Source organism: Ambystoma mexicanum, chromosome 10 (genome assembly GCF_040938575.1).
Source record: "Ambystoma mexicanum isolate Mex_15411 chromosome 10, UKY_AmexF1_1, whole genome shotgun sequence".
In the NCBI taxonomy this organism is placed as follows: domain Eukaryota; kingdom Metazoa; phylum Chordata; class Amphibia; order Caudata; family Ambystomatidae; genus Ambystoma; species Ambystoma mexicanum.
In genome coordinates this window covers 1,652,654,020-1,652,681,766 of record NC_090932.1, presented here as the reverse complement: position 1 = coordinate 1,652,681,766, position 27,747 = coordinate 1,652,654,020, and the positions used below count along the sequence as shown (strand labels likewise).

The window sequence follows — 27,747 nt, the reverse complement described above, 5'->3', positions numbered from 1 at the left end:
GCCATAAAAATATCTGCAATGGACAAGACCTGTGTTGGAAATCAAGAAACTTGCATCTGTGAGATAGCACTTCCTGTGTGATGGCGGGACTTCCTCTATGGTGGCGGGGCTTCCTGTGTGCTGGTGGGACTTCCTCTGAGGGGGCGGGGCTTCCTGTCTGATGTAGGGACTTCCTCTGAGGTGCCGGGGCTTCCTGTATGATAGCAAAACTGTTATGTTCTAGCTCCGCGCGGAGGCAGAACGTAGTAGGCCTCGGAGGTAGGCCTCAATGGCGCAGCTCCAGCTGGAGCGAAAAGAAAGCACGACACACGTTGTTGGAGTCTGTGCCCGGAACTGCCTCCCTTGCGCGGGGGCGGGGCTTTTATTAAGACACCCTACGTCACCGCATGGCGGGGCGGAGGGCGGATGTAACATTCCTCCTTTATTATAAACAAACACAACAACGGAACACACCCACGCGAGTGGGCTTCTACTTATGAAACGCAATTCCCCTTTCACAAACTTCAAAGTCCAAACTACCACACATAGTCCTTGAGCCGAGATGGCGGCTGAGTGGCAGCTCTCTGGCCATATCTACCACCCCGGGAGGTGGGTTCTACAGTCTCATCAGATCTCTCACCTTCCACCTCCGGCTCACCCAGGTCCTGTTCACTCCACTGCTCCCATGTTCTGGCACCTACATTTTCTTCGCCCAGGTGATCCTCGGGTTCGTTCTCGATCAGCGGCGAATCCTCATCTTCTTGGGGACAGTCCCCATTAGTCCAGAGGTTGCACGGCAACGCCTTGAACCACGACGCGTTGCGCGTCACCTGACGATGCCCCCTTTGTGCAGTTATCATAGTCCCTTGTGTCTCATGGACGGTCCATGGGAGAGTCTCGTAGCGGGAATCCATTTTGGGCCTCGTCGGGTTCCGTAACATGACCACCTGGTCGCCCACCTGGTGGTTGGATGGTCGCGACCTCCTCTTGGCACTCATGTGGGCATTGGTGTCCATTCTCCTTCTATCGGTGTGCCCCTCGTCGAGCTCGTCCGGTCCTCTGCTGGGGTGATGTGGAATGGACGATCTTATGACGGTGCCGAACATGAGATCCGCTGGGGGAACGCCAGTTGTGCAGTGTGGGGTGACCGTGTAGTTCCTCAGGAACCGATAGAGGTTGACTTTCCACGGGCTGGCATTTGCCTTCGATAGCCTCAACACTTTATTAATCGCTCTCATGAATCGTTCCACATCCCCATTCGCCTGGGGCCACCTGGGCATGATGTGGTGATACCGGATGTTCAGATCTTGTAAGTACTGTTTGAACTCCACCCCTTGGAAGGGTGCTCCATTGTCACTTGTGATCGTGGTTGGGAGTCCGTGTGTCGCGAACATCTTCTCAATGGCCGGGATGACCACTTTCGCTGCCGTGGACTCGACCACCTTGACTTCGGGGTATCGGGAGTGGTCATCGATAGCCACCAAGAGGTACAGGCCCTCTCGTATTTTGCAAAAGTCAATGCTTATTGTGTCCCACCTGCCAGAGCCTCGTTCCGCCGATAGGATGGGTTCCGGATCAGGTGGGGCTCCGGTTATGATACACGGCAGGCAGGTGTTGACAAGTTTTTCCACTTTTTCGTCAATCCGTGGAATGCGAGCCTTCGTTCGAGCCATCCCTTGGTGGCCCTCATGGGCGAGTGCCACTATCCGGTCGTGCAGGCCTGGCGGAATGACAATGCGATTTCCGCGAAGCAGCAGACCCTGTTCTGTTATCGACAAGTCCTGGCGGATGGTGAATGTTCCCGTGAGGAACGCATTTGCCTCTTCCGTCCTGTTGTGCGTGTTTTTCATAAATGACTTCCAGTCGCCCGAAATGATGGCATCCTTCACCAAGTCGCAGCAGGGGTCATTGCCTGTTTCCTCCGCAATGTCCTCAATGCTGACCGCCTTCGGCCTCATGGCCCGCACCACCTGGCAGATGTGCTCTTCGGTCTCTTCGGTCACATGAACCTCCTGTGGCGTCGCCTCTCTCGGGTGCCTGGAGAGGAAGTCTGCTGGGTTGCCGCATCCTGGCTGATAAATCAGCTCAAAATTGTACTGCTGAAGGTGTAGCAGCCATTTGGCTATTCTGGCTATTCTGGCCGGTGGGTGCAAGGAGGTGCCCATGAAGATGGGTAGGAGGGGTGTGTGGTCCATAATCGCTGTGAAATTACGGCCATACAGGTTCAGGTGGAAGTGGCGGCACCCCCACAGTACGGCGATTGCCTCTTTCTCGATGTGAGAGTACCGCTGCTCCGTCGCCGTGAGAACACACGACGCATAGGCGATGGGTCTCTTCTCACCTTCTTTGGTGACCTGCATGAGGATGGCCCCCAGGCCGACAGGGCTGGCGTCCACATAGAGTTCAGTCGGAAGAGCGGTATCATAGTACGCCATTCTCGTTTCTGCAGACAGCGACTCTTTGATGCTCTCAAAGGCATCCTGGCAAGCTTTTCCCCATTCCCACTTCACGTTGAGCTTTGTAAGTTCACAAAGGGGTTCCGACAACGTGGCCAGGTTTCGGATGAATCTTCCACAGTATGTGGCCATCCCCAGGAAGCTGCGGACATCGGTGGGTGTCTTTGGCGGACTTGCGGCCTGTATGTCGGCGACCTTCTGGGGGTCGGCGAGATGCTAGAGCTACTGAACTTGTAGCCAAAGAAGGATATCTCCGTCTTGAAAAACTCGCATTTTTCCTTATGGATGGTTAGGCCCGCAACCTCCAAACGGTCCAGGAGCATCTTTAGCCTTCTCGAGTGTTCAACTTTGTCCTGGACGTGGATCAGGATGTCGTCACTCACATTGAGGACACCTGGGATGTCCCGGATGAATTCTTGAAAGGTCTGTTGGAAGACTTCAGCCGCTGAAGATATGCCGACACTTAGCCGCTTGTATCTTCGCAGACCCAAATGTGTAGAAAAAGTAGTTATGTACCGAGAGTCCTTGTGTAGCTTCAGCTGATGGTAACCTGCTTTCAGGACAACTTTCGAGAAGAAAGGACTCGATTTTGTGAGGTCAGCCACAATTTCGTTGAGGGTTGGCGTGATGTGGCGCTCCCTCTTGATGGCAGTGTTCGGGAGGCGCATGTCTATGCAAATGCGGACCTTCCCCGGTTGTTTGGGTTTTCTTGTGACCACCATCGGGGACACCCATGGTGTCGGCCCCGTCACCTCCTCGATGATGCCTGCTTCTTCCAACGCTTTTAGTTCAATCTCCACCTGTTCGCGCATGTGGAATGGGGTCCTCCGATGTCTGACGGCCCTTGGCTGGACCGACTTGTCAATGTGGAGTTTGATCGTCTTTCCCTTCAGGCACCCAATCCCGTTCAGCAGGTTGGGATGTTGCGCCAGGATTTTCTTGACCTCTTGGGCTTCCTTGATTTGATTGACAAACTGTACCAGCCCTAAGTCCTCAGCCGCATCCCCGCTTAGAAGGCATTCAATCCCCGCATTCACTACGTACACTTTGGACGGTAGCCTGTTCTCAACGTGGCTGAGGGTCGTGCAGAATCTGCCAACTACCAGTCACGGCTTCTTGCAGCCACATACAAACAGGAGAGTGTCAGTGTTCTTGAGGGTTGGTCGCAGTTGCAGTGTTTTGACGTGGGCATGACGTTCACCGAGGCTCCCGTGTCAATGGTCATCCATATCTGCTGGTTTTGGAGGGTGACCTGGCATTTGCGCCTCCGGAGCCCTTTCTTCTGCGTATCACGCCCTCGATCCAGGGCTGACACTAGGTAGACTTTTCTTCGTTTGGTCCGCTGCTCTCTGCCGGGGTCCAGTTGGGTTCCTGTGATGTCATCCCTCCGTCTTCCTCAGTCGACGAGTTGTTCGCATCGACGCGCCTCGTGACTCCCTGTTTCTTCTTCTTTGTTCCACTCCTCTCCTGATGGTTCGACCGAGGCGGTAGTGCAACGCCTGAAGAACGGCACACCTTGGCATAGTGGTCCTTCCTGCCACATGCCCCGCACGTTTTGCCTTGTGCTGGGAAATTTCGCCATCCGTGACGCGGTCCACCACACCATCCACACTCCGTGGGCCCCGGGATCCGTGGCTGCCATCTGGGCGGTGTGTAATTACCACCGGATTCATCTCTTGTCGACTGTCTATTTGTGTCCTGGGCCACCATGGATGACGCGAGGGCCGGCTGTAATTTTTGGAGAGTCATACCCATTTTGCCGGCCCTGGCATGTGCCAGCTCCCTCTGACGACCTAGCTCCAGAAAGTGCGTCAAAGAGATAACCCTCTCACCCAGCACCAACCTTCTTAGTTTCTCGGATTGGATGCCGTTGATGAGTTGTCTCCGGATTTCTTTCTCAACATCCGTGAACTCACATGACATTGCCAGTTTTCTGAGCCGGGTGTGTTAGGCATCCAAAGTCTCCTCTTCTGCCTGAAACGTGGTGCAAAATATAAAAGTCTCATAGTCAGGGTTGAGTTGCGGGAGAAAGTGAGCCGTCAGAGCGTCCTTCGATAGTTGGTAAAGGTCCTGGCCATCCGCAATGGTTAGCGCATTGAAAATGCGTAGCACCTCGTCCCCCACGTTCAGAAGTAGGTGCGATCTCATCTTCCTGGACGAGGTTACGTCCTTGCACTCCATAGCCATCTCAAATGTTTGGAGCCATAGCTGCCAACGGGGGCCAACCGAGGATGGATCTGTGAACGGATCGAATGGCTGAATCATTGTAGACGAGTTGCTTTGTGGGCGAGCTGGCGGTTGTGTGACCGACAAATTCGCCGCGATTCTGGATGGCGTACTAGGCCCAGGGGTGGACGTCCCGGTCACCATGTCGTGTGTCGTCGTCCTCTGATGGTCCCTGTTGAGGCCAGCCTATGAAACCGTTGGCGGACAGGGCGTCTGCCTCTCTTCAACTGTCCACAGTTGTGAACGCACGTGCGCCTTGCGTGTGCGGTAGGCCCACACGGCGAAGAGCAGTCCCAGCGGCTCGCAGGAAAGGAAAAGGAAAGCTGGTCGGTCGTGCGATGCAGGAGGAATGAGATGGTCGGGTGCCGAGCGCATGTGCTGGGTCCCGTTTCCCTCTTTGCCAGTGTTATGTTCTAGCTCCGTGCGGAGGCAGAACGTAGTAGGCCTCGGAGGTAGGCCTCAATGGCGCAGCTCCAGACGAAGCTAAAGAAAGCACGACACACGTTGTTGGAGTCAGTGCCCGGAACTGCCTCCCTTGCGCGTGGGCGTGGCTTTTATTAAGATGCCCTACGTCACCTCGTGGATGTAACAAAAACTTCTTGTTAAAGTGGGTCTTCCTCTACGGGAGATTTCCTCTGCGGTGTTGGGCTTCCTGTGTAATGGCAGTTAACTTCCTATTTGAAAAGGGACTTCCTCTGCAGTGGCATGATTTGCTCTGCGGCGGTGGACTTGCTGTTTGATGGCAGGGCATCCTATTTGAGGGGGGAACTTCCTCTGTGGTGGCAGGACTTCCTATTTGATGGCGGGAATTCCTCTGCGGTGGTGGGACTTCCTCTGTGGTGGCAGAGCTTCCTGTTTGATGGTGGGACCTCCTCTGCTGTGGCGGGATTTCGTCTGTGGTGGTGGTCTTCCTCTTTGATGGCAGAACTTCCTATTTGATTAGGGGACTTTCTCTGCAGTGGCGGGATTTCCTCTGTGGTAGTGGGCTTCCTGTGTGATGGCAGGACTTCCTATTTGATGGCGAGAATTCCTCTGTGGTGGTGGGATTTCCTGTGTGATGGCAGGACATCCTATTTGATGGGGGACTTCCTCTGCAGTGGCAGACTTCCTCTGTGGTGGCGAGGCATCCTGTTTGATGGCGGGACTTCCTCTGCGGTGGCAGGATTTCCTCTGCGGTGTCCGGCTTCCTGTGCAGTGGCAGGACTTACTATTTGATGGGGTACTTCCTCTGCTGTGGTGGGATTTCCTCTGTGGTTACGGGCTTCCTGTGTGAATGCACTACTTCTTGTTCAATGTCAGGACTTCCTGTGGAATAGCGGGGGAGTTCCTGTGTGATAGATCAGAATAGAAAGTCCCGGAATTATCTTCTCAATCTGAAAGCATTGCCTGGCACGTGACGACTGATTTAAGTGGCATAAGAAATCGACAGGGGGCTCTAATGAGTCACGGAACAATATTTGGGGTGGAGCCTAAGATTTGCGTAGCACAGCCTGAGAATCACAAGTAGATAAGGAACTTTTAAGAGACATGTGGCCTAAGTAATTAAAGGACTGGTCTTATAGACACAGTGGAGTTTTCATACCTGATACAAAAGGGAATAAAATACTAAAATGAAAGTATTCAAATATAAAAAAGAAATTAAAATATGTAAATGCTGGCTCCAATCCCTCTTTTCTTATGGAGTAAAACTGTGAATATTATGCGTGAATTGTATTAAATTATTGTAAAGGCAAGAATTAAAACTACAAATCTGCGGCTAATATCAAACAATGTATTCTCTACTTTGTGTTTTTCCTTCAGCCCATATCAAAACAAATAGTCTAAGTCTAAATGTATGAAAGAGATGATCTGATTCTAAACTTGGGATGATAGTGGCCTCTACTGGCCAAGAGCAGTATTGTCACTCATAAGCTTTCATTGACTTTTGGCATGTGGGGAAATCAGGTCAGGGAAGCCAGGCAGGAACTCGGCTCAAGTGCAGTAGCTGGACTCTGCTAAACCCCGCATGTGACTGACTCTGACCGAGCCCTTCTGGCCGTCCAGAGGCATGACCAGGGAATGTCGCTGCCGCTGCTGCTCCAGCCCAGTTCACCAAAGGCTCATGGCCAGCCCAGGGAAAGTGGCATTTTACACCTCTGCTCCTATTACGAGGCCAAGTTTCACATGTTTAGGGAATGAGGGACACCCGCTACTGCGCCTCTGCTGCGACACTGCCATGATCGCTGTAATACGTACAGTTTGTGCATTCACTATTGATACTGACATTGATCTTGTCACCTATTTCTGTGTCTTGTCAAGCAGCCGTGTCTGGATTGTGTTTCTTCATAAATATGTGCAGAGAAGAGCGTGGTGTAATTTAAACGGAGGTTCCCTGATATTAAACTGCAAATTAACACAAAGTTTTACTGCAGTTTTGGCTTACTGTGATAGGTTGCAAAACACTTTCTCTGAGACATATTTGATCCCATTTTTGCTGCCAGTTATATGGCTACAAAACAGATTTGAATGTTTCAGAAAATACCAATCTCTAACCCAGGGAAGAAATCTATAATCTTTCAGCGCCTATCAGCCAATCTGTAATTCAATGGCATTTAAAGAAATGACTGGGGCCACTCTAGCACTGCCTGGGCCTGTCTCTGACAACATGTCACATTCCACAGTTACATGTAAAAATGTGCTTCTTTTTTTTTAATGCAACTCTCATCCAGGAATGGGGACCGCTTTCAACCCCATACATGTTTCCAAGAGTTTGTATGGCCTTTCAGATGAGAGAGCAATTCCTGATGCTCATTCAAGGCACACCGCCCCTCCAGGCGATGGCGTTTAAAAGGCTCCCTTTTCCCTCTCCCTGAGAATGAACAGCCCTTGAGTCTTTCTTCTCCAGTCATTTCAAGTTGCACCATCTGATGAAGGGGTCGGTGGGACTTCGAAAGCTCATGCATAATCGCTCCATCGCTGCCTCATATTTTCAGTTAGTGCAAGTAACTAAGCCGGACTAACACAGCACCAACCCTTTTTTTGCACGACCTATAATAGAAACATTTGAGAGAAAATGTATTAGTGTCTTTGGCCTAAATAAAATTTTGCCATAAGACCATTCATTACATAACTCAAACAAACAATACAATGAAATAAAATGTCAAACAAACACCAATACATTGACAGACTTGAGGCTTTTGGGTCTTTTTTCAGATTTGCGTGCTCTGTCCCCAAAATTAGCAACGGTTGTCCGCACCTAATGGCTTTTCCATGGAGGAGGATTTAGGCTGTGCAGTTATTGCACCGGGGAACACTTCCGTGGAGGAGGATTTAGGCTGTGCAGTTATTGCACCGGGGAACACTTCCATGGAGTAGGATTTAGGCTGTGCAGTTATTGCACCGGGGAACACTTTAGGCTCTGCAGTTATTTCACCGGGGAACACTTCCGTGGAGGAGGATTTAGGCTGTGCAGTTATTGCACCGGGGAACACTTCCGTGGAGGAGGATTTAGGCTGTGCAGTTATTTCAGCGGGGAACACTTCAGCGGAGGAGGATTTAGGCTGTGCAGTTATTGCACCGGGGAACACTTCCGTGGAGGAACACTTCCGTGGAGGAGGATTTAGGCTCTGCAGTTGTTGCACCGGGGAACACTTCCGTGGAGGGAGATTTAGGCTCTGCAGTTATTGCACCGGGCAACACTTCCGTGGAGGAGGATTTAGGCTCTGCAGTTATTGCACCGGGGAACACTTCCGTGGAGGAGGATATTGCACCGGGCAACACTTCCGTGGAGGAGGATTTAGGCTCTGCAGTTATTGCACCGGGGAACACTTCCGTGGAGGAGGATTTAGGCTGTGCAGTTGTTGCACCGGGGAACACTTCCATGGAGTAGGATTTAGGCTGTGCAGTTATTGCACCGGGCAACACTTCCGTGGAGGAGGATTTAGGCTCTGCAGTTATTGCACCGGGGAACACTTCCGTGGAGGAGGATTTAGGCTGTGCAGTTGTTGCACCTGGGAACACTTCCGTGGAGGAGGATTTAGGCTGTGCAGTTGTTGCACCGGGGAACACTTCCGTGGAGGAAGATTTAGGCTGTGCAGTTGTTGCACCGGGGAACACTTCCGTGGAGGAGGATTTAGGCTGTGCAGTTATTGCACCGGGGAACACTTCCGTGGAGGAGGATATTGCACCGGGGAACACTTCCGTGGAGGAGGATTTAGGCTCTGCAGTTATTGCACCGGGGAACACTTCCGTGGAGGAGGATTTAGGCTCTGCAGTTGTTTCCTCAGTAATGACTCACTGGCCTTCGCTGTTTCTTATCTTGATCCTTTTATAATTTGCAAAAATAAATAATTCAAGTCGATTAGAACTGCATATCCCAATATGTCATAGGTGGTCATGTGATGGCTTGCATCTGAGTACAGACTGCATGGAGGGCAGGGGGCGGGGGGCGTTTAGCTGGTGGTAGAATAAGACACTTCATTTCGAACCTCCAAAATGGCCAAACCTAAAATGCCATAGGAGTATGTTTTCCACTAATGTTTTTTGACACTGTACATTCTTGTCACCATTTTAGTTGGGTGGTGCTTATTTATTTATTTATTACATTTATAAAGCACATAAGGGGGCCCTGGGGCATCGTGGCGCTGTTAAATAGGGCGTACTTAGTTACAGGAGAGAAGACAGTAGGGGGATCGTAGACAGTGCAAAGAATACAGCCATGTGGTGAAATCTACAAGAAAAACAGCTTCAATCCTGGTGGTTCCGAGGTTACAGGGGAACCAACTGAGGCTCGTGATGAGTAGCTTTTGGATGAGGAAGTAGCTATTGGATGAGCAAGCATCCTACCGCTGAGCCCCAGGGTCTGTCTAGACATTTCTGGATCACCTGGCACCTGAGTGCTTCTGAAAGGTTAGCTGAGGCAGAGATAGTAGCAGTTGAGGGCTGCGCCACGGACCGCCTGGTGCAGCTAGCCAATCCTGATCCTTCGCTTGGAGGACATGCAGGGAAGGTGAGCTGCCGGCACAAGGAGGTTACCATTGCAACTAGGGTGGCAGAGCCAATCAAAGAATGGTGGCATAGCATGGCCTGGCCTGCCTTGTACACCCACACATATGTCCTGGTATGTAGCAGTGACCTAGGGTGCTAGCTCAGTCCTCTAGCTTCCCACGGGGATCAGCTCCTGCCATGGAGGACACCCAGGAAGTGAGCTACAGCGACAAAGCAACATGGAGAAATCAGAATGAGGTATGGGCTGTGTCACTAAGGCAGATGTCTACTGAGGCTGAAGTTCCCTGCCAATGAAAATGACGCGCGGCGCCCACAATCCTGTCCGTTCATCTCTCAAAAGTATCCACGTTGCCTGCAGATATTTCCCTTCAGGGTGCCTGCCAAGGAAGCCACATCACCCCTTCAACTCAACAGGTCCCAGTGGACCCGACAGGCATTGGCCATCTATTTTCAATACTGCCCCAATATTGGTGGCCTTCCTTCTCTCTTCCCTTTACTGTTAAAAGATGCCAGCCCAAACGCCAGCTTCCCATACCTTGTACAGGGCTCTGCTGCTTTCAAACTAGGTCCGCGCTTTAAACAACAACAAAAGTAGAAAGGTTCAGGTGCCTCTAGTAGCAGGTGTGAGGACTACATCCGTTGGGTGGTTAATTGAACTTGGAGAGGCACTCCTTAGATATTCAAGACTCTCCTCATCGTTGCAGTGTCTGGCTCCTCCTTCCCCCACACCCATGCTTCTGGACTGATATGTGGAGAGATGGGAAGCCTGGCCCTGTACTGTCTAGGAGAGGCCGCATCTGACTTTATTCACAATGAGGTTTATAAAATACTGCAGGCCACCATGTGGCAGCCTCTTAGCGCTAAAAGAAGGGAGTGCAGTAAAGCAGCTGAAGAACAGGTCCTGTCTCTCTGACTCGCCTCTGAAAGTCAGGTAGGACTTGGTACGAGTTAGTCACATGTCAGACTCCGCACTGGAATGCATGTGAGGTTTGGGTGATACTCTCACACGTCAGGTCAGCGTGTGAATGGCCAGTGGGGCTGGGAAGAACTGATCACATGACAGTAGGATCTGCTGGCATCTTTTGTCTAACAGCGGTTTAGACTCTGGATGCAACTATTGCACTGAGATTCCCAGATGTGCCTGGGTGGGAAGGGTTAATTATGCAAAATATTTCACTAACCAGTAGATATTAACCGGATGCATCCCTCTCCTCCACAGGGTCCGGACCTTTCCCCGGGAGTCCCACCTGGGCCACGACACTGTCCGTGCACTCATGTACTATGCGCTGAAGGTCTGGAGCGACATCACGCCACTCAACTTCCATGAAGTGGCGGGAAACAACGCCGATATCCAGATCGACTTCTCCCGGGCAGACCACAATGATGGATACCCCTTTGACGGGCCAGGTGGCACGGTGGCGCATGCCTTCTTCCCCGGGGAGCACCACACTGCTGGCGACACCCACTTTGACGACGAAGAGTCCTGGACCTTCCGGTCATCAGGTATGTCAGGGTAAGAGAGTAGCCATTGCACTCCCAATAGCTCCTAATTTGCTGATTCAGCTTTCCTTTCAGACTGTCTGGAGTTGATGTTGAGAGTGTGTCTATCCACCCACCAGTCAATATAAGGCGGAGCCTGTATGGCACCTAGAGGTGCTGTGCAAGTGTGGGTGTGTGTGCTTACATGCTAGGACACTATGGCATTCATCTTGGGTTCTGCAGTATGACCATCAATGTCACAATTCCTTAGATTAGGTGTCTGCAACCTCTTATAATCCAGATGTTTTGGACTACAGTTCCCATCATCCTAGACCAGCATAACCAATGATTTTGGATCATGGGTGTCGTAGTCCGAAACATCTGCAGTGCGAAAGATTGTAGACCATTGATGTTGTCATGGAGGCTGCGTATTACTGCACAGTTGCTACCGATAGGTCAGCTATTCTGCCACCGGAAGATGTGTCATATCCCTTCACGTTGCAACCAGTGCCAAGAAGAGATTTAATTTGCATTGGGCACTTAATAAATGACCCCATACTCTTAATCACTCATCAGGAATGAGTCTCTCTCTCTCCCTCCCTCTATGCAGTGATTATAACAAATACCCAAATACCTAATACCATTATAACGGACCTAAAATAACGAATTTGGAAAAAAACTCAAAAAGGGGTTGGGAGGGGGGTGGTAGTGGTTTTGGGGGTGGGGCAAAAGTATTGAGAACCAAAAAAAGGGTGGAGATTTGAGGAGGAAACCCCCCCCCAAAATAATGATACATTAATGTGTTATTTTGGTATTAGTTCTTGTGGAGTCATTATAATCGGTATCTGGTCATTGCATCGAATGAAATAGCATCGAATGCCTTAAGGTAAAGGGTTTCTTTTAATTGTAACAGGTTTTAAAGGTTAAAAAAGGAGGGCTGGGGGGGACCTCCCCCACATTTAAAAAAAAGAAAAAAAATACATTTGATGCTTTTTTTTCGATACTTTTTTCGATGGTAAGGCATTCGATGCTTTTCGATGGCAAGGCATTCGATGCTATTTAATTCGGTGCAATGACTACAAACCATTATAATCACATTTAATCCTCCCTCCCAGCATCCTCCATCCTTGGCCCACTAGCCCAAGCCAGGAGCGCTAGGATGCAGGCATGGCTGCCCAGGAGTTGCCAGGAAGAAGGGGGCTTCATTGTATGTGGTCTCCTCTGGGGCAGGAACTGACCCTGACCTCGTTTAACACTTTCTGGGTTTGGACCCCTCTATGACGGACTAGCCGATGTAGCGATGCAGTGCCCTGAGGTGAGTACTAACAATAACAACTTGCCATTTTATAGTACTTTTATCCAAAGCGCTTTAAGTAGAAAATATGCGCATGCATTATTATTACCCAATCGAAATTGGTACTCACTTGATTGACTTCAGAAGGATGAAAGGCTGAGTCGACCATGGCGGGATTTCAAACTGTGACTTATAGATCAAACACAGATAACAAAAAGCGTTCAACCCGCTGAGCTATCTTACAAGCAATTCTTGTGTGATCTTGTGCATGGAAGGGGTACAGGCCGTTTCCCTGACACCAAACCCCTTCTGCGTTCATTTAAGATGACACTCATTCTGAGTTCTGAGCACATGTAAAAGAGCCGTGAGGTCCAACATCTGTAGCCCAACAGAGGGGAAGGCCAAACACTCACTATTGAAAGGCTTGCTCCAGTGCCTCCCACTACACACCTGTGTAGACCTTATTCCAAGGGTTTCTGGTCTGGAATATTAACTCAAGGTTATCCTGTACCAACAATCCCCTGGGCTAATTGCTCATGGGGTTATTGGCTACTGCTGGCAACTGAAGGGTTAAGCTCCCATTGGTCATTGCTCATGGGGTACCTACTAATGGGTAGCTGCTAACGGGGGAGCTGTCGAAGGGCTTTTTCCACCTGTGTTTCTGGACTCAAATCTCTGAATTTGTGTGTCTACTATTTGCATGTGCCGTGTACTGTTTTACCATCACGGTGCCTGTGCTGCCACTGTTGCCACTGTAAAACACTGGGCTGTGACCTCTGAGATTTTAGGGTGATTGTTAAGCCAGGCCCAGAGTAGAGCGGAGGGCGGGCAGTGCAGATGGGGTAACCACTGTCTCATCCAGAGTAGTTCTCATGAACCAGATGAGGGCAATTGACATCCCTCAAAATACAGGAACCTAACAGACAGTGCTCATAGAAGGCGGGAGGGCTTGGGCAGAGTTGCTCACCTGCTAGGCCCTCTGAACCTATCCATGGGTGTGCAACCTGTTGCCCTCCAAATATGTTGGGCCATGCCCTCGTAATCCCCCACATTGAATAATGGCTGATGGGAGTTGCAGTCCAAAACATATGGAGGGCTAAAGGTTGGAGATCCTTGCCCTACCATATCCCACTCCCTATCCCAATAATGGAAACACGAGTCACTCCTATTAATTCTCCATCGTGTAGCCAGAACTCACAAATAGTCGCACAGGTGTTTCAATACAGCCAATGGCATGCAGGCATTATTAAGTCTAATTAGTAATAGTTGGGGGAGGGGTAAAGGAATACATACATTAATAGGAGGGCTTTCAGAACCAGCTACAACAGCCCAAGACTTTAGCAGTCTGTTGTCTATTTCCTTGACAGGTCTACAGGTCCGAGCATGTTGGAATAAGCCAGTGGTCTGCAAACTTTGACTCTCCAGATGTTTCTGACTACGATTCCCATGATATCTGGCTATTGACTATGTTGGTGAGGGATGATAGAAGCTGTAGTCCAAAATATCTGGGCCTCATTAGGACCCTGGCGCTCCTGTAATGAACGGTGCCCGTACGGGACCGGCACCGTTCATTACGGGCTGCCTATTACGAGGCCTGCTAGCGGGTCCCGCTTTTCACGTCTGGTCTGACCAGAAGTGAAAAGCAGGACCCGTTAGCAGGCCAGGATGCTAAAAACGGGCCTGTCACTAACGGGCCCGTTGTTAGCATCCTCCTCATTCCCAATTGAGCCCCCAATTGAGCCCAAGCCGCATCAGCCCTCTGTGTATGGTCTGCCAACATTTTAAACGGGTCCAAGAAAAGGGCAATTACCAGGTCCGCCAAGGTCGGCATAACCCGGTTATTGCCCTTTTCTTGAACCCGGTAAAAAACCATTACCGGCGGCAGCCGCGCTCATAATAAGGGCACGGCTACCGCCAGGGTCGTAATGAGGCTCACTGTCTCTTTTAACTGCCCAGCATATTATGGGCTTGGAGGTGTATACATCGTCACGCCGCGGATACCGCCAGACTGCAAGCTCCTTCTTCCATTCCAATGCTCCCATTTTACCTCCACTCAAAAGATGGAGGTACAAATTCGAAAAGACCCTAAGTTAAAAAACAGTAATGCACAGCAGGTCAATTCCTGACCCTCCTGTGCATTGCAGTACGTTTCATAGTGCCAGTATGTCCCGTTGCTGTAACTAATCAATTTCTAGCCTCCAAACAGGGATAGAAATTGATTAACTGGGGGCAGTCCAAAAGTAAACATGAAGAGTTTCAGAAACACTGCACGCAATACTTCCAAAAATGTGGACCTTATATCATCGTTATGATGGTAAAGTTATTATAGTGCAAAGACCCTCTGATTACTGCATGTGGTAACAGTAATTTCCATATGTGGAAATCGTGGGTAACCATTTCTCCAAGCTCTTAATGAGGGCCTTAAAGTCACTGGGCCTCATTACAAGCATGGCGGTAAGGCAACAACGGCGCCGGTATCGCTACCGGCACCTTTGCTACCATACCGCCATACTAAGAGTTCTGATCGTGGGTGCCCTTGCAACCACCAGACCTGACATGGTGGCCGTACCGGCACCCACGAGCAGAACATGATGGTAGCACCGGTACCGTTATTAACGGTACCTTTGCTACCACCCTCCCCATTCCCATTCGGCCCTATAGGGCCGAATGGGGATGTGGAGTCCCTTATTGCCGACACCCGCGAATGGGCAATTACCGGGTCCGCCAATCTCGGCATGACCCGGTAATTGCCCATTCGCGGGTGCCAGATTTATTCGCAAGTTTGGAGGTAACCTGCATGTAATAGAGGCATGGCTACCTCCAACCACGTAATGAGGCCCACTGTTTCTGCAGGCAGGCGGTCACCGGGGGCAGTAGCGCAGAGGTGCCCTGTGCACAGGTGCGAACCCCTGGCCAGCCTGATCCCATAGAGAGAAGTCAAGGCGCTATGCTGCCTGGACAGCAGGCTATTTCAGCTTCACCTAGTGCAGGCACTGGGCCTGCAAGCTATGGATGTCTGTAGCCCAAAGGTTTGAACTTATGGTTCTTTAGTAACGTGCATGCAATGGATGGGGTTCACAGAACAACTCAGAGTCCAAATAATCGAACCAAGTCAGGAAGAAACCAAGTCAGGAAGAAATTATCGCCGAAAAATGGCCGTTTTTTGTGGCGACATTATTGCATGGAACATGTGGGGGACACCCCCGCAACCCCGAAATGTTTTTTTAAAAAAATGTTTTTAAAAAAGCGTTTTACATTTTTTTTTTGCCCCTGTCCCCATATATATGGTCACCCAAATAATATCGCCACAACCTTTTCCCGGCGATATTATTTACGCCGACCAAATATATACCCTTTCTATAAGGACTAGGATTGTGATTGGCTGCCCTACTGTCAGATGGACAATTCATGCCTACCTCTAAAACATGTCATCTTCAACACTATTAAGTACAAATTTTAACATTGGCTCTCAAACTATAAGGCCCTTCGTTATACAGCCCTCTACAATTGGTTGGCATGCTCGTGCCATGTCTGGAACATTCAGTTCACTTAGCAGCAAGTAAGCTCATGCCCAGGTCCCAGGTGGTAAACTTGACTTTACCTCCCCACCCAATTAGCCCAACACCTCTCATCACCCATGCCTTCTGCCATGCAGATTGTCATTGAACTTGGCCTTGCAAAGTATCCTTGTCTGTGGGAATATAGGAGTACAGGCTCTCACTATCGTTGTTCTAGGACTCCAAGCTCAACTCTATTTCCATCCTCAGCTCACGTGACAGCAGGCCATGATTCCAGTCCATTCTGCAGCATTTAAATGTCTTAAATTAATAAAACTTGGCACTCTTGGTGTTCTTTCTTTGCCCCTTAATAAGGGGTGATTCATCCTTCGTACATTCACTGCTTTCAAGAATAGATAACCAACCTTGGCTCCTTCTGTTTTGATGTCAGGCCAGACAGCCTCGCCAGGCTCTTCCACGATCTCAGCTTATTCTTGCTGTGACACAATTCTCAGCCTTTCCTCTCCATGGGTCCAGGCTTTCTAAATTCATGAAACCGATGTCCAGTTACTATACAATGGCGGCTTTGCCTGCAGTCTGTTCACTACGTATAGCCAGCTCCTATGATTACTTAGTTGACTTGCGCTTCTGCGTCTGTACAATTATTGAATGGTTGCATTTCTGTAACACTTAGCACACGTGCAATCTTCTTTCCTGCATATGAAAGTTTACTCGATTCTTATCTTCATCCTCAGTTTCCATAAGATCCATGCATTCTCTTCAGCCAGTATTCTCAGTGCGTCACGCTCGTCTTTTGTGACGTCATTAACTTCTCCTTTACTGCTTTTCATATTCTTTCCGGGAGCTCCTCTCTCAGATTGTCATCTCTTCGGGGATACATTCGATAGGGTTTTCTCAGTGGATACCTTTTCTCAAATACTTGCTGTGGTATTGGCACAACTGCAGGTGTCAAACATGGCACGGTCTCTGACTTCCAACATATAGGAGGTAGGGGGCGGGATTTCCTGCAGAGGCATGCAGCTGCTCCTCCACATTCCACCCTCTGGTCATGTCCTCGACCACCTCTTCAATAGTCTCCACATCTTGATATTTTCTTTTGAAGAAGTGCTTCTTCGGGGTCCAAATCTGCATCACCCCCTCAGGGTGCCGGCTGATTTAACATGTTCATCTATACTCCAGGTCATGTAGTTGCACTGTCCATTTGGATTACAATAGACCCATTGTCCCATGTACTTCTTGTGATTCTTGTGATACAGGACCTTTGTTCCCCCGGGTGCTGCAATGCTGGCCTCTATGTATTTTCTGACATCCCTATCCATCAATTCATTGGGTCCAAACCCTGATTCAACATCAATCATGATTTTCATTCCCACTGCCTTCTTTGCTGTCTACTTGCATTGGCCAATTATTATCCTGATCACACAGAATCCAAACAACACCATGACCAATATTACTCCAAGGTTCTTGAATATGTTTGTCAACCACTGCAGGATCCATGAGAATATGGAGGCAAACCAACTGTCATTCGTAATGGCCTCTGTCTCGTCTTCCATCTTCTTATGCAGGTTGGTTAACAACGTTACGGCCTCTGTCAGGGTCCCATTCCCGTCATCATGAGAAGGTGTGAATATGCAACATGAAGGCCCGATTTTGGTGCAAACTTCTCCTTCCATCGCTGTAATCATGTCAAGGACGTATCTGTTGTGCAGGGCCATTAGTTGTATGGCCTTCAACTCTTCCTTGATAGCATTGAATCCCTTTATGGTGGTATTGATTGTCTGCAGGAGCTCCCATCTCGTAATCTGCAACCACTTGGCGTTGGCCATCCTCTGGATCCCAGGCATGAAGATAGTTGTAAATGCTGAAGTAGTCTTGCTGAACAACCTGTGTTCATAAGGAATGGCATCATATGCTTCTATTGATTTGGCTGAGAAATAATTCTCTCCTCTGGTCCGATTGAAGAACTCAAGCAATCTTCTTTTTCTCAAATGGGCACCTGTTTTGGAAATTCTCCAATGTTCAGGTCACTCTGAGGAATCACTAATGCTGGAACGTGAATGAGCACCAAGGAGCATGTTCCTCCCCAATCCTTGGGCAGCTTCATGTAGGGCCTAGACCCACAAGCCCAATATCGATCCATCAGGATGGCTGTCCCTGCTCCCATCCTGGAAACGTCAACTGTAGTTATACAGTCCTTGTTGTCTCCCACATGATTCTTTCCAAATCTTCAGAAGCACAATGTCGCATTAGCCAACAGGATTACAGCCATGGGGCCTCATTAATCTTCTACCCCTGTCAGCAGTTTGGCATACTTAGCCCATGACTTCGAACACCCATCATTCACCCTCTTTTCCTCTTGTACATATTCTGGCTTCAGTAGATGGGCTGCACAGGACCTCAGTCCTTCTTCCCATTCCTTCTTGGATTTAACTCATCCATAGACTAAGACTTGGGTTTGCTCCCTAAATCCAGGTGATCCAGCTATTTCTATCACATCAAGGCAATTCATTTTCTTCATCTCTTCAATGGTCACCTCATTCTGTCCTGTTGCAGGATACACAAGCATTTTGCTCTTGCATCCAGGTTCCTTTTCCATCTGTGTAGTCTTGACATAATCATCCTGATGTAGTCATCCTCCTTCCCCCAGAAGCTCACTGTCTCCAGAGCTCTGATTCTCTATATGCTGGACTACTGCAACAGCATCTTTCTAAACATGCCTGCCTCTACTCTCTGCCCTCTGCAACTCATCCAAAACAGGACTGCGAGACTTGTCCTTGGCCTCAAGCCCAGGGATTGTATCTCTCCGGGACTGACATTTCTGCACTGGCTCCCAGTGGTGGCGAGGATTAAGTTCAAAACCCTCTCCATTGTCCACAAGGCCTTCTGGGTACTGGGGCCTCAATACATTCAACTCTCTCTTCCTAAATATCTTCCTACTGAAACCCTTCACTCATCCGCCTCCAACTCCCTCAGGGTCAGTCGCTTCTCCAAGCAACGAGCTGGTGGTAGATCTCTTTCTTCAGCTGGGGCCTCCCTCTGGAACAGCCTCCCTGCCTCTCTGAAAACCGAGGAGAACCATCTCCAGTTCCAGAAGCATCTCAAGAGCTTCCTCTTTGCTTCTGCTTTCTCTCCTCCTTTCCCCTGCTGAACTCCTGGCTGAAATTGAAACTGCACTGGTCACCTGGCTACCCTCTGTTCTCTGGCCCATGTCTCCCCCCTGCCAGTTGCACTCCTGGACTGCCCCTCTGGCAACCCTTGCAATCTGGGGCTATTTCTGTTTCCCTACAGCCCCTACCGGCACTTGACCCCTGATGTCTGCACTTACCCTTGCACTTGCCACCAGCTGGCTGCACTTCTTATTTATTGTTCTCATTTATTTACTGTTTATCCTATGCACTGCACTTCCCCTGCCCCTTCCCCCTTGCACTTTTCTCCTTTCCCCCTCCCCTGCACTTGCGTGATCTCAATGTCACCTGGCCTAGTTGGATCACTGTCTCTGTCTTCCCTCTGTTCTCCTCCCTTGCCTCGTCACGCCTTGAAACACTTGTGTATAGGGGTTTATAGACATAATTTCGAAATCAAAAATTTAGAAAGTCAAAAAGTCGAAAAAAAAATGTCGAAAAAAATAATGTCGAATTTATTTTTTATGACGTTTTTTTTCGAAATGGGGGGGTTCCCCCCCAACCCCCGTTTTTTCTTTTTTTTTTGTTTTTACCTATTTTTTTTATATAAACTAGAGCCCAAAAAAAAATATCGAAAAAAAAAATAATTCGACATTTTTTTTTTCGACATTTTTGATTCGACTTTTTTGACATTCGAAATTTTGTATTCGATATTATGACTGGACACCGTGTATAGGCATGTAATAAATCCCATACCATATCATATCATATGGAAACAACCATTTCGATCTCCATCGCAAAGTGGCCCAACTTCCTTGGAATTGTCCTCTGGTCATGCATGCTGCAAGATGGCTGAGGCACCTAGCATCATGTTTTGGAACTTCTCTGGCAATGAAAGTTTGCACTCTATTCATGGCATAGGGTATGAGAGCTCAGACGTAGCAACTCTCCTTAGATGTTCTCTCTCCCACTTTCTCATATGCTGATACCACATGTTATTCCCCAAATGTGCTGCATTAACTAAATAAGTATGTATCCCCTCACTATCTTCCTCTGCATTTCTCCTGTTTCTCCCAAAGGTTGTGTAATACTCATGAAGTAAATCAAAGGTAGTTCTCACAGCAGGGAAAGTCATAGGGACCTCTCCTTCAGCAGAAGTACCAACATGATAGAGAGTGTGAAAGACGAGGAACAGAAAGACAAAGGGAACAATCATGCAATTGCATATTATGCATAAGAACATAGGCATCCATCTCTCTCGCCATCCTACTACTCGTTGCACTTGTTCTTTGCCTTGAACCGTGCCACTTTCCTCTTTAATCATTTTTAATACAATCATCTAATTCTTTATACTTGTAACTGCAACATCTGCTCGATAATGGCAATAAGGAGCCTCCTTGTCACTGGGCCATTTTAGGATCCTGTAAGAAAGTGCGAACATCAACGTTTCTTCTCACAAGAGCTGGGTAAGCTTGAAGTATAGACACAAAGACAGCAAGCAAATGTCGATGAATGTCACTATCGGTAAGCACCATATGATTAACTGCTTAGAACAGGTATTATCCACAAAATGAGTCTAGATACTGTTCTCGTTTCCAATTTCTAATCAAGAACTGACGTTTAAGCATAAGGCTAATGCTTCAATATGTATTTCAAAAGTTCATTTTCAAACCACTGAAATTCTGTGCAAGTCTTTTCACTCACTGCCAAAATATCTATAAGGAGTGTCCACTTGAATTTCAGTCCAAGATAACTCTGTATTAACCGCTGGTTGCTTCATCGTCCTTTTTCTTTGTCATCGATCAAGTCTGCACATGCTGAAATTCTTCTTGTCTTCCTTCTGGATTGGCAACAGTGGGAGGGCGGGTCTCACCTTTATAGACCTATACATCACCTAGGTGAAGTCAAGCTCGTCCCCCTTGGACTTTCACAGCTGAAGGAGTTATATTCTCAATGCAAAAAGGACCATTAAAACATGGCTCTTGCAACCTTCGAGTAACGTTCTTATTAAGACTAGGTCTCCACATATAACTTAGGTGCTGGTAGTAATTTAATTGGGTTGGTTGTTGAATTGCCTTCTTCTGTGTTCTGAGACCAACCCCGCTTGCGCTTGACTTGATCTGAAATGAGAGAGATACTAGAGGTCATACATGTCAAATAGTCGTGCATTTTATCATCTAAGGTTTTAGCTACACTCTGGTCATCACTTCTACTCCTAGGTGGAGGTGTAAGGGGCATTCTCATATGCCGCCCTGTCACTAGTACATGAGGGGTGAGGTGATGGTCTGATCCTGGCTGTTTCTGAAGGGCATACAAAGCTAGGGGTAGGTAATATAGCCATCCCGTCTTCAAAGTCATTTTAATCTTGGCAATCCTTTCTTTAAGGAGGCCGTTGAGTCTCTCACATAAGCCATTCATTTGTGGGTGATAAGCAGAAGAAAACATGTGTTTAATATTCAATAGAAGCCCTATCTGTTCAAAAATCTCATTAACAAAATGTGGCCCATTGTCGGATTTCACCCCCCCCACATCATGGGAAGACTTTGTGCACTAAAAACGTCACTGTGCAAGTGGCATCAGGGTGTGTACACGGACCTGCCTCGATCCACCTAGAAAAGGGACACATCACTACTAATAGATACCTATATCCATTACACACCAGCAGCATATTGACATAGGCGATATGTAAATGTTGAAATGGACTATTCTGGTGAGATATCACCCCTGTAATCATTCTCAGTGTATGCCCAGCAGTAAACTTTTGACACACATGCAGTTTACCATAAATAGTGCAACATGTTCCAACAAATTCAGAATGAACCAGTCTTCCGCAACCGTAGTAGCAAGACTCCCCCTAGTTACATGTGTGGTGTAATGCAGCTGTTCAAGCGTGACCTTCAATAATGCTACTGTCATCACCGGCTTTCCAGTGCTGTCTTGTCACCATAATGCTTCTCTTGAGGATAAAGAAAACCCGCTTCATTTCCATTATTCCTGCTCTTTCTGCAGTGCACTCCCTTGAATCTTCATTAGTTGGGTTATCAATAATTTATTAAACCCTTCTTGCACTTCCATGGTTGTGACTACTTTTTCTTTAATACTCTCAGTAGCAAAACACAAAATGTCTGGGGAATATGCAAACCTTTTGACTTTTTCATCAGTGGCTTCGTTCCTACAAGAGATCAAGGTGCTGATTCGTGGAATTATTTGCACCGAAAAACGGGGATTTGTGCGCCATTCTGCCGCAAATCCCTGTTTAACAAATGGGGATTTGCAGGCAGAATGGTGCACAAATCCCCGTTTTTCGGCGCAAATGATTCCATGAATCAGCCCCCAAATCTGTTCACTTAGTGTGCGCTGCACATTTAACAACTGCTATGGCTACTGGGAGTTGCAGTGCCTTAATAAGTTTATCCAAGAAGGATGCATGCTGTACTGGAGTGCCATCTGCACAGAGGTAGCCCCTCCTCTTCCAACGTGCTAACCCTGCATGTACAGTTGATGTCACACAAGGCGAAGTCACTGTACGCTGTCAATTCCTGTACTTGGTGTTTCTTGAGCACATTAATGAGCACTACCAATTCTGCTGCTTGCGCTGAAAAGTGAGATGGTAGCCTTGTACTTGCTACAACTTCAAATTCTCCATTTAATCTATGTCTCACTACCGTGGCGCCTGAATGCCTTTCCCGACTAGTCTAATCAATTTTTGAAGAACCAGCAATAAAGTGAATTTCCCCTCCCGCAATTGCATTCTCCTTCACGCGCGGTATATCATCATAAAATTCAAAATAATTAGCACAATCATGCACACGATTGCCTTCTTCTATTGGCTCAGCTATAAACGTGTCAGGATTCACTATTTTACATTTGACCATTTTAATCGTTGGGTTTGAAATCATTACCTCATATGCTGAAGCTCTTTGAGATGTCAATGTGCTTTTGGGTTTCTTTAAAATGGCAAACAGAGCAAACGAAGTCATGGAGCAGCCCATAAGTATACTTGTAGATTTGTCAATTGTGAACGCGGCGGCAGCCAATGACTGTTTGCAAGGAAAGTGTCCTCTCATAACTGGGTCTAAAATCCCACTGTAACATGCTAAAGGTGTGTACCCCAATGTAGTTCTCTGCGTGAGCACTGCTGTCATGACTGTCCCATTTTTGTGCAAAAACAAAAATAAAATTCCTCAGCATAATTGGGAATTCCCAAAACAGGGACTGTACAAATTGTTTTTCTCAGGTCCTCAAACCCTTCCTCCATTTCTTCAGTCCATTCCCTTTTTACTTTTTCGACCAGCGCTTTCTTTAAAGCTTGCCGAAGTGGTCTTGTATACATATACGTACCAAACACCCAGGCTCTGACATAGTTGCATAATCCCAAGGCTTTTGCATCTGTTATGTGTTTGGTTTTGATGTTTTCATAATCGCCTCTGCTCTTTCAGGCGTCACTTTCTTTCCTTCGTGTTAAATCACTTGACCTATGTATAACACCTCTTATTGACATTATTGCAATTTCTCCATGTCTACTTTATATCTCTTGTCTGCTAGAATTGTCATCAACTGAACAGAATTTTGTCTGCACTCATCTTCTGTGGTGCTACAAAGTAAAATGCCATCTATGTTCTGTATCACCGCACTCTTAAGATCACTATTGACTAAATCCATCTGTAGGACTCTATTGAAAATCGATGGGGACTCACAGTACCCTTGGGGCAAACGAGTATGTTTCAGTCGGGTTTGGGGAAACGTAAATGATGTCAAGTCTCTTGAGTCCGTGTGCAACGGGATCGAGAAAAACACATTCTTCAAATCTATCACTGTGAAATATTGAGCATCCACCGGGATACTACATAGTATCATCACCCGATTAGGAACCAAAGGAAACTCTGCATCTACAATCTGGTTACTCGGTCGCATATCTTGTATAAATCTCCACAACCCTCCTTTAGATTTCTTGATCGGATACACTGCGGTATTACACGATGATTCTGATGACACCAGAATTCCTTGTTTCATCAGTGCTGAGATAGTCTGACATATACCCTCATCAGCTTCTCGAGACATGGGGTACAGCTTTGCTCGAAGTAAAATCGCTCCTGGCTGGGGGGGTGCTGTTGCGCTCAATGGAAACGGCAGCCTAGATGCCGAGCTCCGGACTGGGGTGATCACTCGTCTGAAAACAACCGCCTTCCTTGAGGATTCTTCCTTCATCTTCTTGTGGACCGCGTACAAACCTCCACACTAGGTTCACACGGACCCTCAGGGCCTGGGATCCTGTTACAGCGTGTATAGAGCGGCTCCCAGTACTAGCGGGGGAGCTTGCTGGCTCACCCCGCATCGTGGCTCCAGGGGGCGCGGCCTCCCCGACTGCTGTGCGGCACGGCGGCCCTTGGGGGGGAGGGGCGTCTTGGTCCTTGATGCGCGCCGGCCCGCTGGCAGCTGACCTAGCCTACGGAAGGCACCCGATCTGGCACGGGAGCAGACTGGGTGCCCACACCTCAATTCTACACCCTTGGGGGCCGCCCTAGGGGCGCGCGCGGCCCCTGCCTGGTGCGCCACAGAGGGATCACGTTATTGCAGGGGGAACCGCACTGGCCTCCTGCTCCTCGCCGCCCCCCATGCCGGCAGATGGAAGCAGCTCCTATGAAGACACGGTTTTTCACGAAATTTGGTGGTGCCCGCCGGAGCGGCCCTGCACAAGAAGGGCACACATAACTCCTGCATATACAACTAGGTTGCAGACCTAGTGGCCCATAAGGGGAAATAATACCCACAGCCATTGCGGATTCCAACGCGCACCACTGGGGCCGGCCCCACCTTTCGCCCTGCGACCCGGTCGCCTGTTCAGCAGAGGCCATCCACCCTCGCCACTCAACAATACTGGCACCTGGACCTGCAGCAAATTGCCCTGTAGGCGGGAATTTGTGTATTCCCCTTATATAAAGCAGGCCCCTGCTGCTACACCCCATAAGGGGACCTCTAAGGCTCGTGATATACCCACTGCCCTGCCCCACAGTGGTGCAACCACCCTCTCTCCACGTGGTTAAATGAGACTTTAAACCCCAGCATTGGGCGCAAAACCCTCAACAGACTGGGCAGGGGCACAATCTCTATTGAAACGGGCTTGCAGCCTCCTCGAGTGAATGGGAACATAAATCACGTTGGGGGACCCAACCCAACTCTTCTAGCGATCCTACCAGGGTGCCTCCGAATATCCTGTTACATGCATAGTGGAATATAATCCTGACATTGCTGTCCACCTACGCTTGCCCATATTCCTAGAACCCCCCTCCACGGACACCATGACTAAAGGAGCAGGTGCGGGGAAGAAGCAGACCTCCTTGAACATGTTCGCAAAGACTCCTGCCAAATCCACAGTGGAGGCATCTGATGAGGCCCCTGCAACATCGGCCACAACGGCCCCGGATGACTCACAGAAGATGCTAGAACACATCCGCGAGGGGTTCACCACATTACACACCAAACTGGACGACATGAATGGCACCATCTCGTCCATCAAGGCGCATATTGAGAAGACAATGGTCGTGTTGCAGAAAACGAAACAAGGGTTGGTGCCACCGAGGATGAGCTGGGTTCTCTTCGGGCCATGGTCTCCTCACTCTCCACTCGGATGCTAGCGGTGGAAAAGAAGAACGATGACCTAGAATCGCGCTCCAGGTGCAACAATCTGCGCATAGTCGGTGTACCCGAGGATAATATCAACGAACCTATGGAAGACTTTGTAGAGCACATGTTACTGTCACTCCTAGACTCCCCGAAACTCTCCCCGCAGTTCGGAGTGGAAAGAGCCCATCGCTCCTTAAATGCGAAACCTAGACCTGGAGCTCCACCACGCCCCATTATAGCCAGAATCCTAAATTTTCGGGACCGTGACGCTCTCCTCAGAGCGGCTAGAGTTAAGGGGAAGCTGCATCTAGGGGCAGCACGGATCCACCTCTACCCCGATTTCTCTGTGGCGGTGCAGCAAGAATGAAAAACCTTTGTGGCAGTAAAAAGAAGGCTCACTCACAGATAGACCCACTAGGGAGGTATGTACTAATCATTGGCAGAGTCCAAAACCAGGAGGTAGCTATCCTGAATATATATGGCCTGAATATTGATGACCCTGATTTTTACCTACACCTGGCCTCTGTGTTGGAAAGTTATCCCCTGGTCCCGATCATATGGGGTGGAGATTTTAATACGATACTAGACATCAATCTTGACAGATCGGGCTCTAGACCTCGCCAGCTCTCCAGGGCAGCCCACACTATTCTTACAACGCTCCCTCGACTGGCGGTGGTGGACGCTTGGCAGCTCATGTACCCTGACTCCCGCACATACTCCTACTATTCCTCAGTACATGACTCACATTCTAGGATAGATAGATGGCTTATATCAGACATACTGGTCAGGTGCCTGTCCCACCTGGCGATCCTCCCTAGAACATTATCCGACCACTCACCAGTGATTATCTCATTGAATTGGGGTCAAGACTACGATAGAATGAGACAGTGGAGAATGAGGCCCCATGTCCTCCTTGATCAGATTTTCGCCTCTGAACTCGAATCTTCTATTGAAGAATTCTTTGAGATTAACACGAACTCTGTAGCATTGCAAGCCACCCTCTGGGAATCCTTTAAGGCATACACCAGGGGTATTGCCATCTCTAAAGGGAGCAGCATCCTGAAAGGAATCCACGCGGATATCGCTAGTAGCGAATCGGCCCTAGCTAACCTAGAGAATCAATATGCCCGGGATCACTCCCCTGAAACACTAGCACTATTGGGGTCAGAACTAGACACATTCCGCAGCCTAGCAGAACGAGAAGTCAAATTCCTGGATAGCCCTCAATCGGTAAGGAAATATGGCGAGGGAGAGCGGCCAGGCCGCTTACTGGCCAGGTTGATACGCCGAGAATTTGGAGCCCCCAACATACCAGAGATAGAGACACCCGATGGAACACTAGCTACCTCACCACAAGACATTAACTCAGAATTCCTATCATTTTACACCTCCCTTTATTCGAAAGTTGAAGGCCCCCAGATATCAGAAATCAACTCTTATTTAGAAAACCTCCCTCTCTCAGTCCTATCCACTGATGCCAGCATCTGCCTTGAGAGACCGTTCACTCCAGAAGAACTAGTCGAAGCCATTGAATCGGTGGCGTCTGCTAAAGCCCCTGGCCCAGATGGCCTCCCCAGGGACTTTTATAAACAATATAAATCTCTCCTGGTTCCACATCTACTGGCCCTATGGGAGGAGGCATGCGAGAGGGGCATACTCCCCCCCTTCCCTCTGAGAGGCAATGATAACAGTCCTTCTGAAACCTGGCAAACCCCCCACCCAGTGCAGCTCATACCGCCCTCTTTCACTAATTAACTGTGACGTCAAAATATATGGCAAGCTACTGGCCAACGACTAGCCTCATTCATGCCCCACATCATTCACCCAGATCAGGCGGGATTTGCCCCGGGCAGGGCCACCTCCCTGAACATGAGAAGACTCTTTAATGTGATTAGTAGGATCAACCCGGAGGCACAGGCAGTGGCAGCCACCTTGGACATGCAGAATGCATTTGACTCATTGTCGTGGGAGTATTTGTGGCGAGTCCTTGAGAAATGCAAGTTTGGCCCTAACTTCCAAACCTGGGTTAAGCTCCTCTACACCGGCCCAACGGCCAGAGTCCA

At 48.7% G+C, this 27,747-nt stretch overlaps 1 protein-coding gene across 2 annotated transcripts in view; it reads left to right on the top strand.

Annotated features, from left to right (window-relative positions):
• MMP17 (matrix metallopeptidase 17) overlaps positions 1-27,747 on the top strand; it is a 407,143-nt gene that overhangs the window by 299,833 nt on the left and 79,563 nt on the right. For both annotated transcript variants that reach the window (XM_069620073.1, XM_069620074.1), the window contains exon 4: positions 10,867-11,150. In XM_069620073.1, the coding sequence (XP_069476174.1) occupies positions 10,867-11,150 (284 nt within the window). The remainder of the gene's footprint in view (positions 1-10,866; positions 11,151-27,747) is intronic.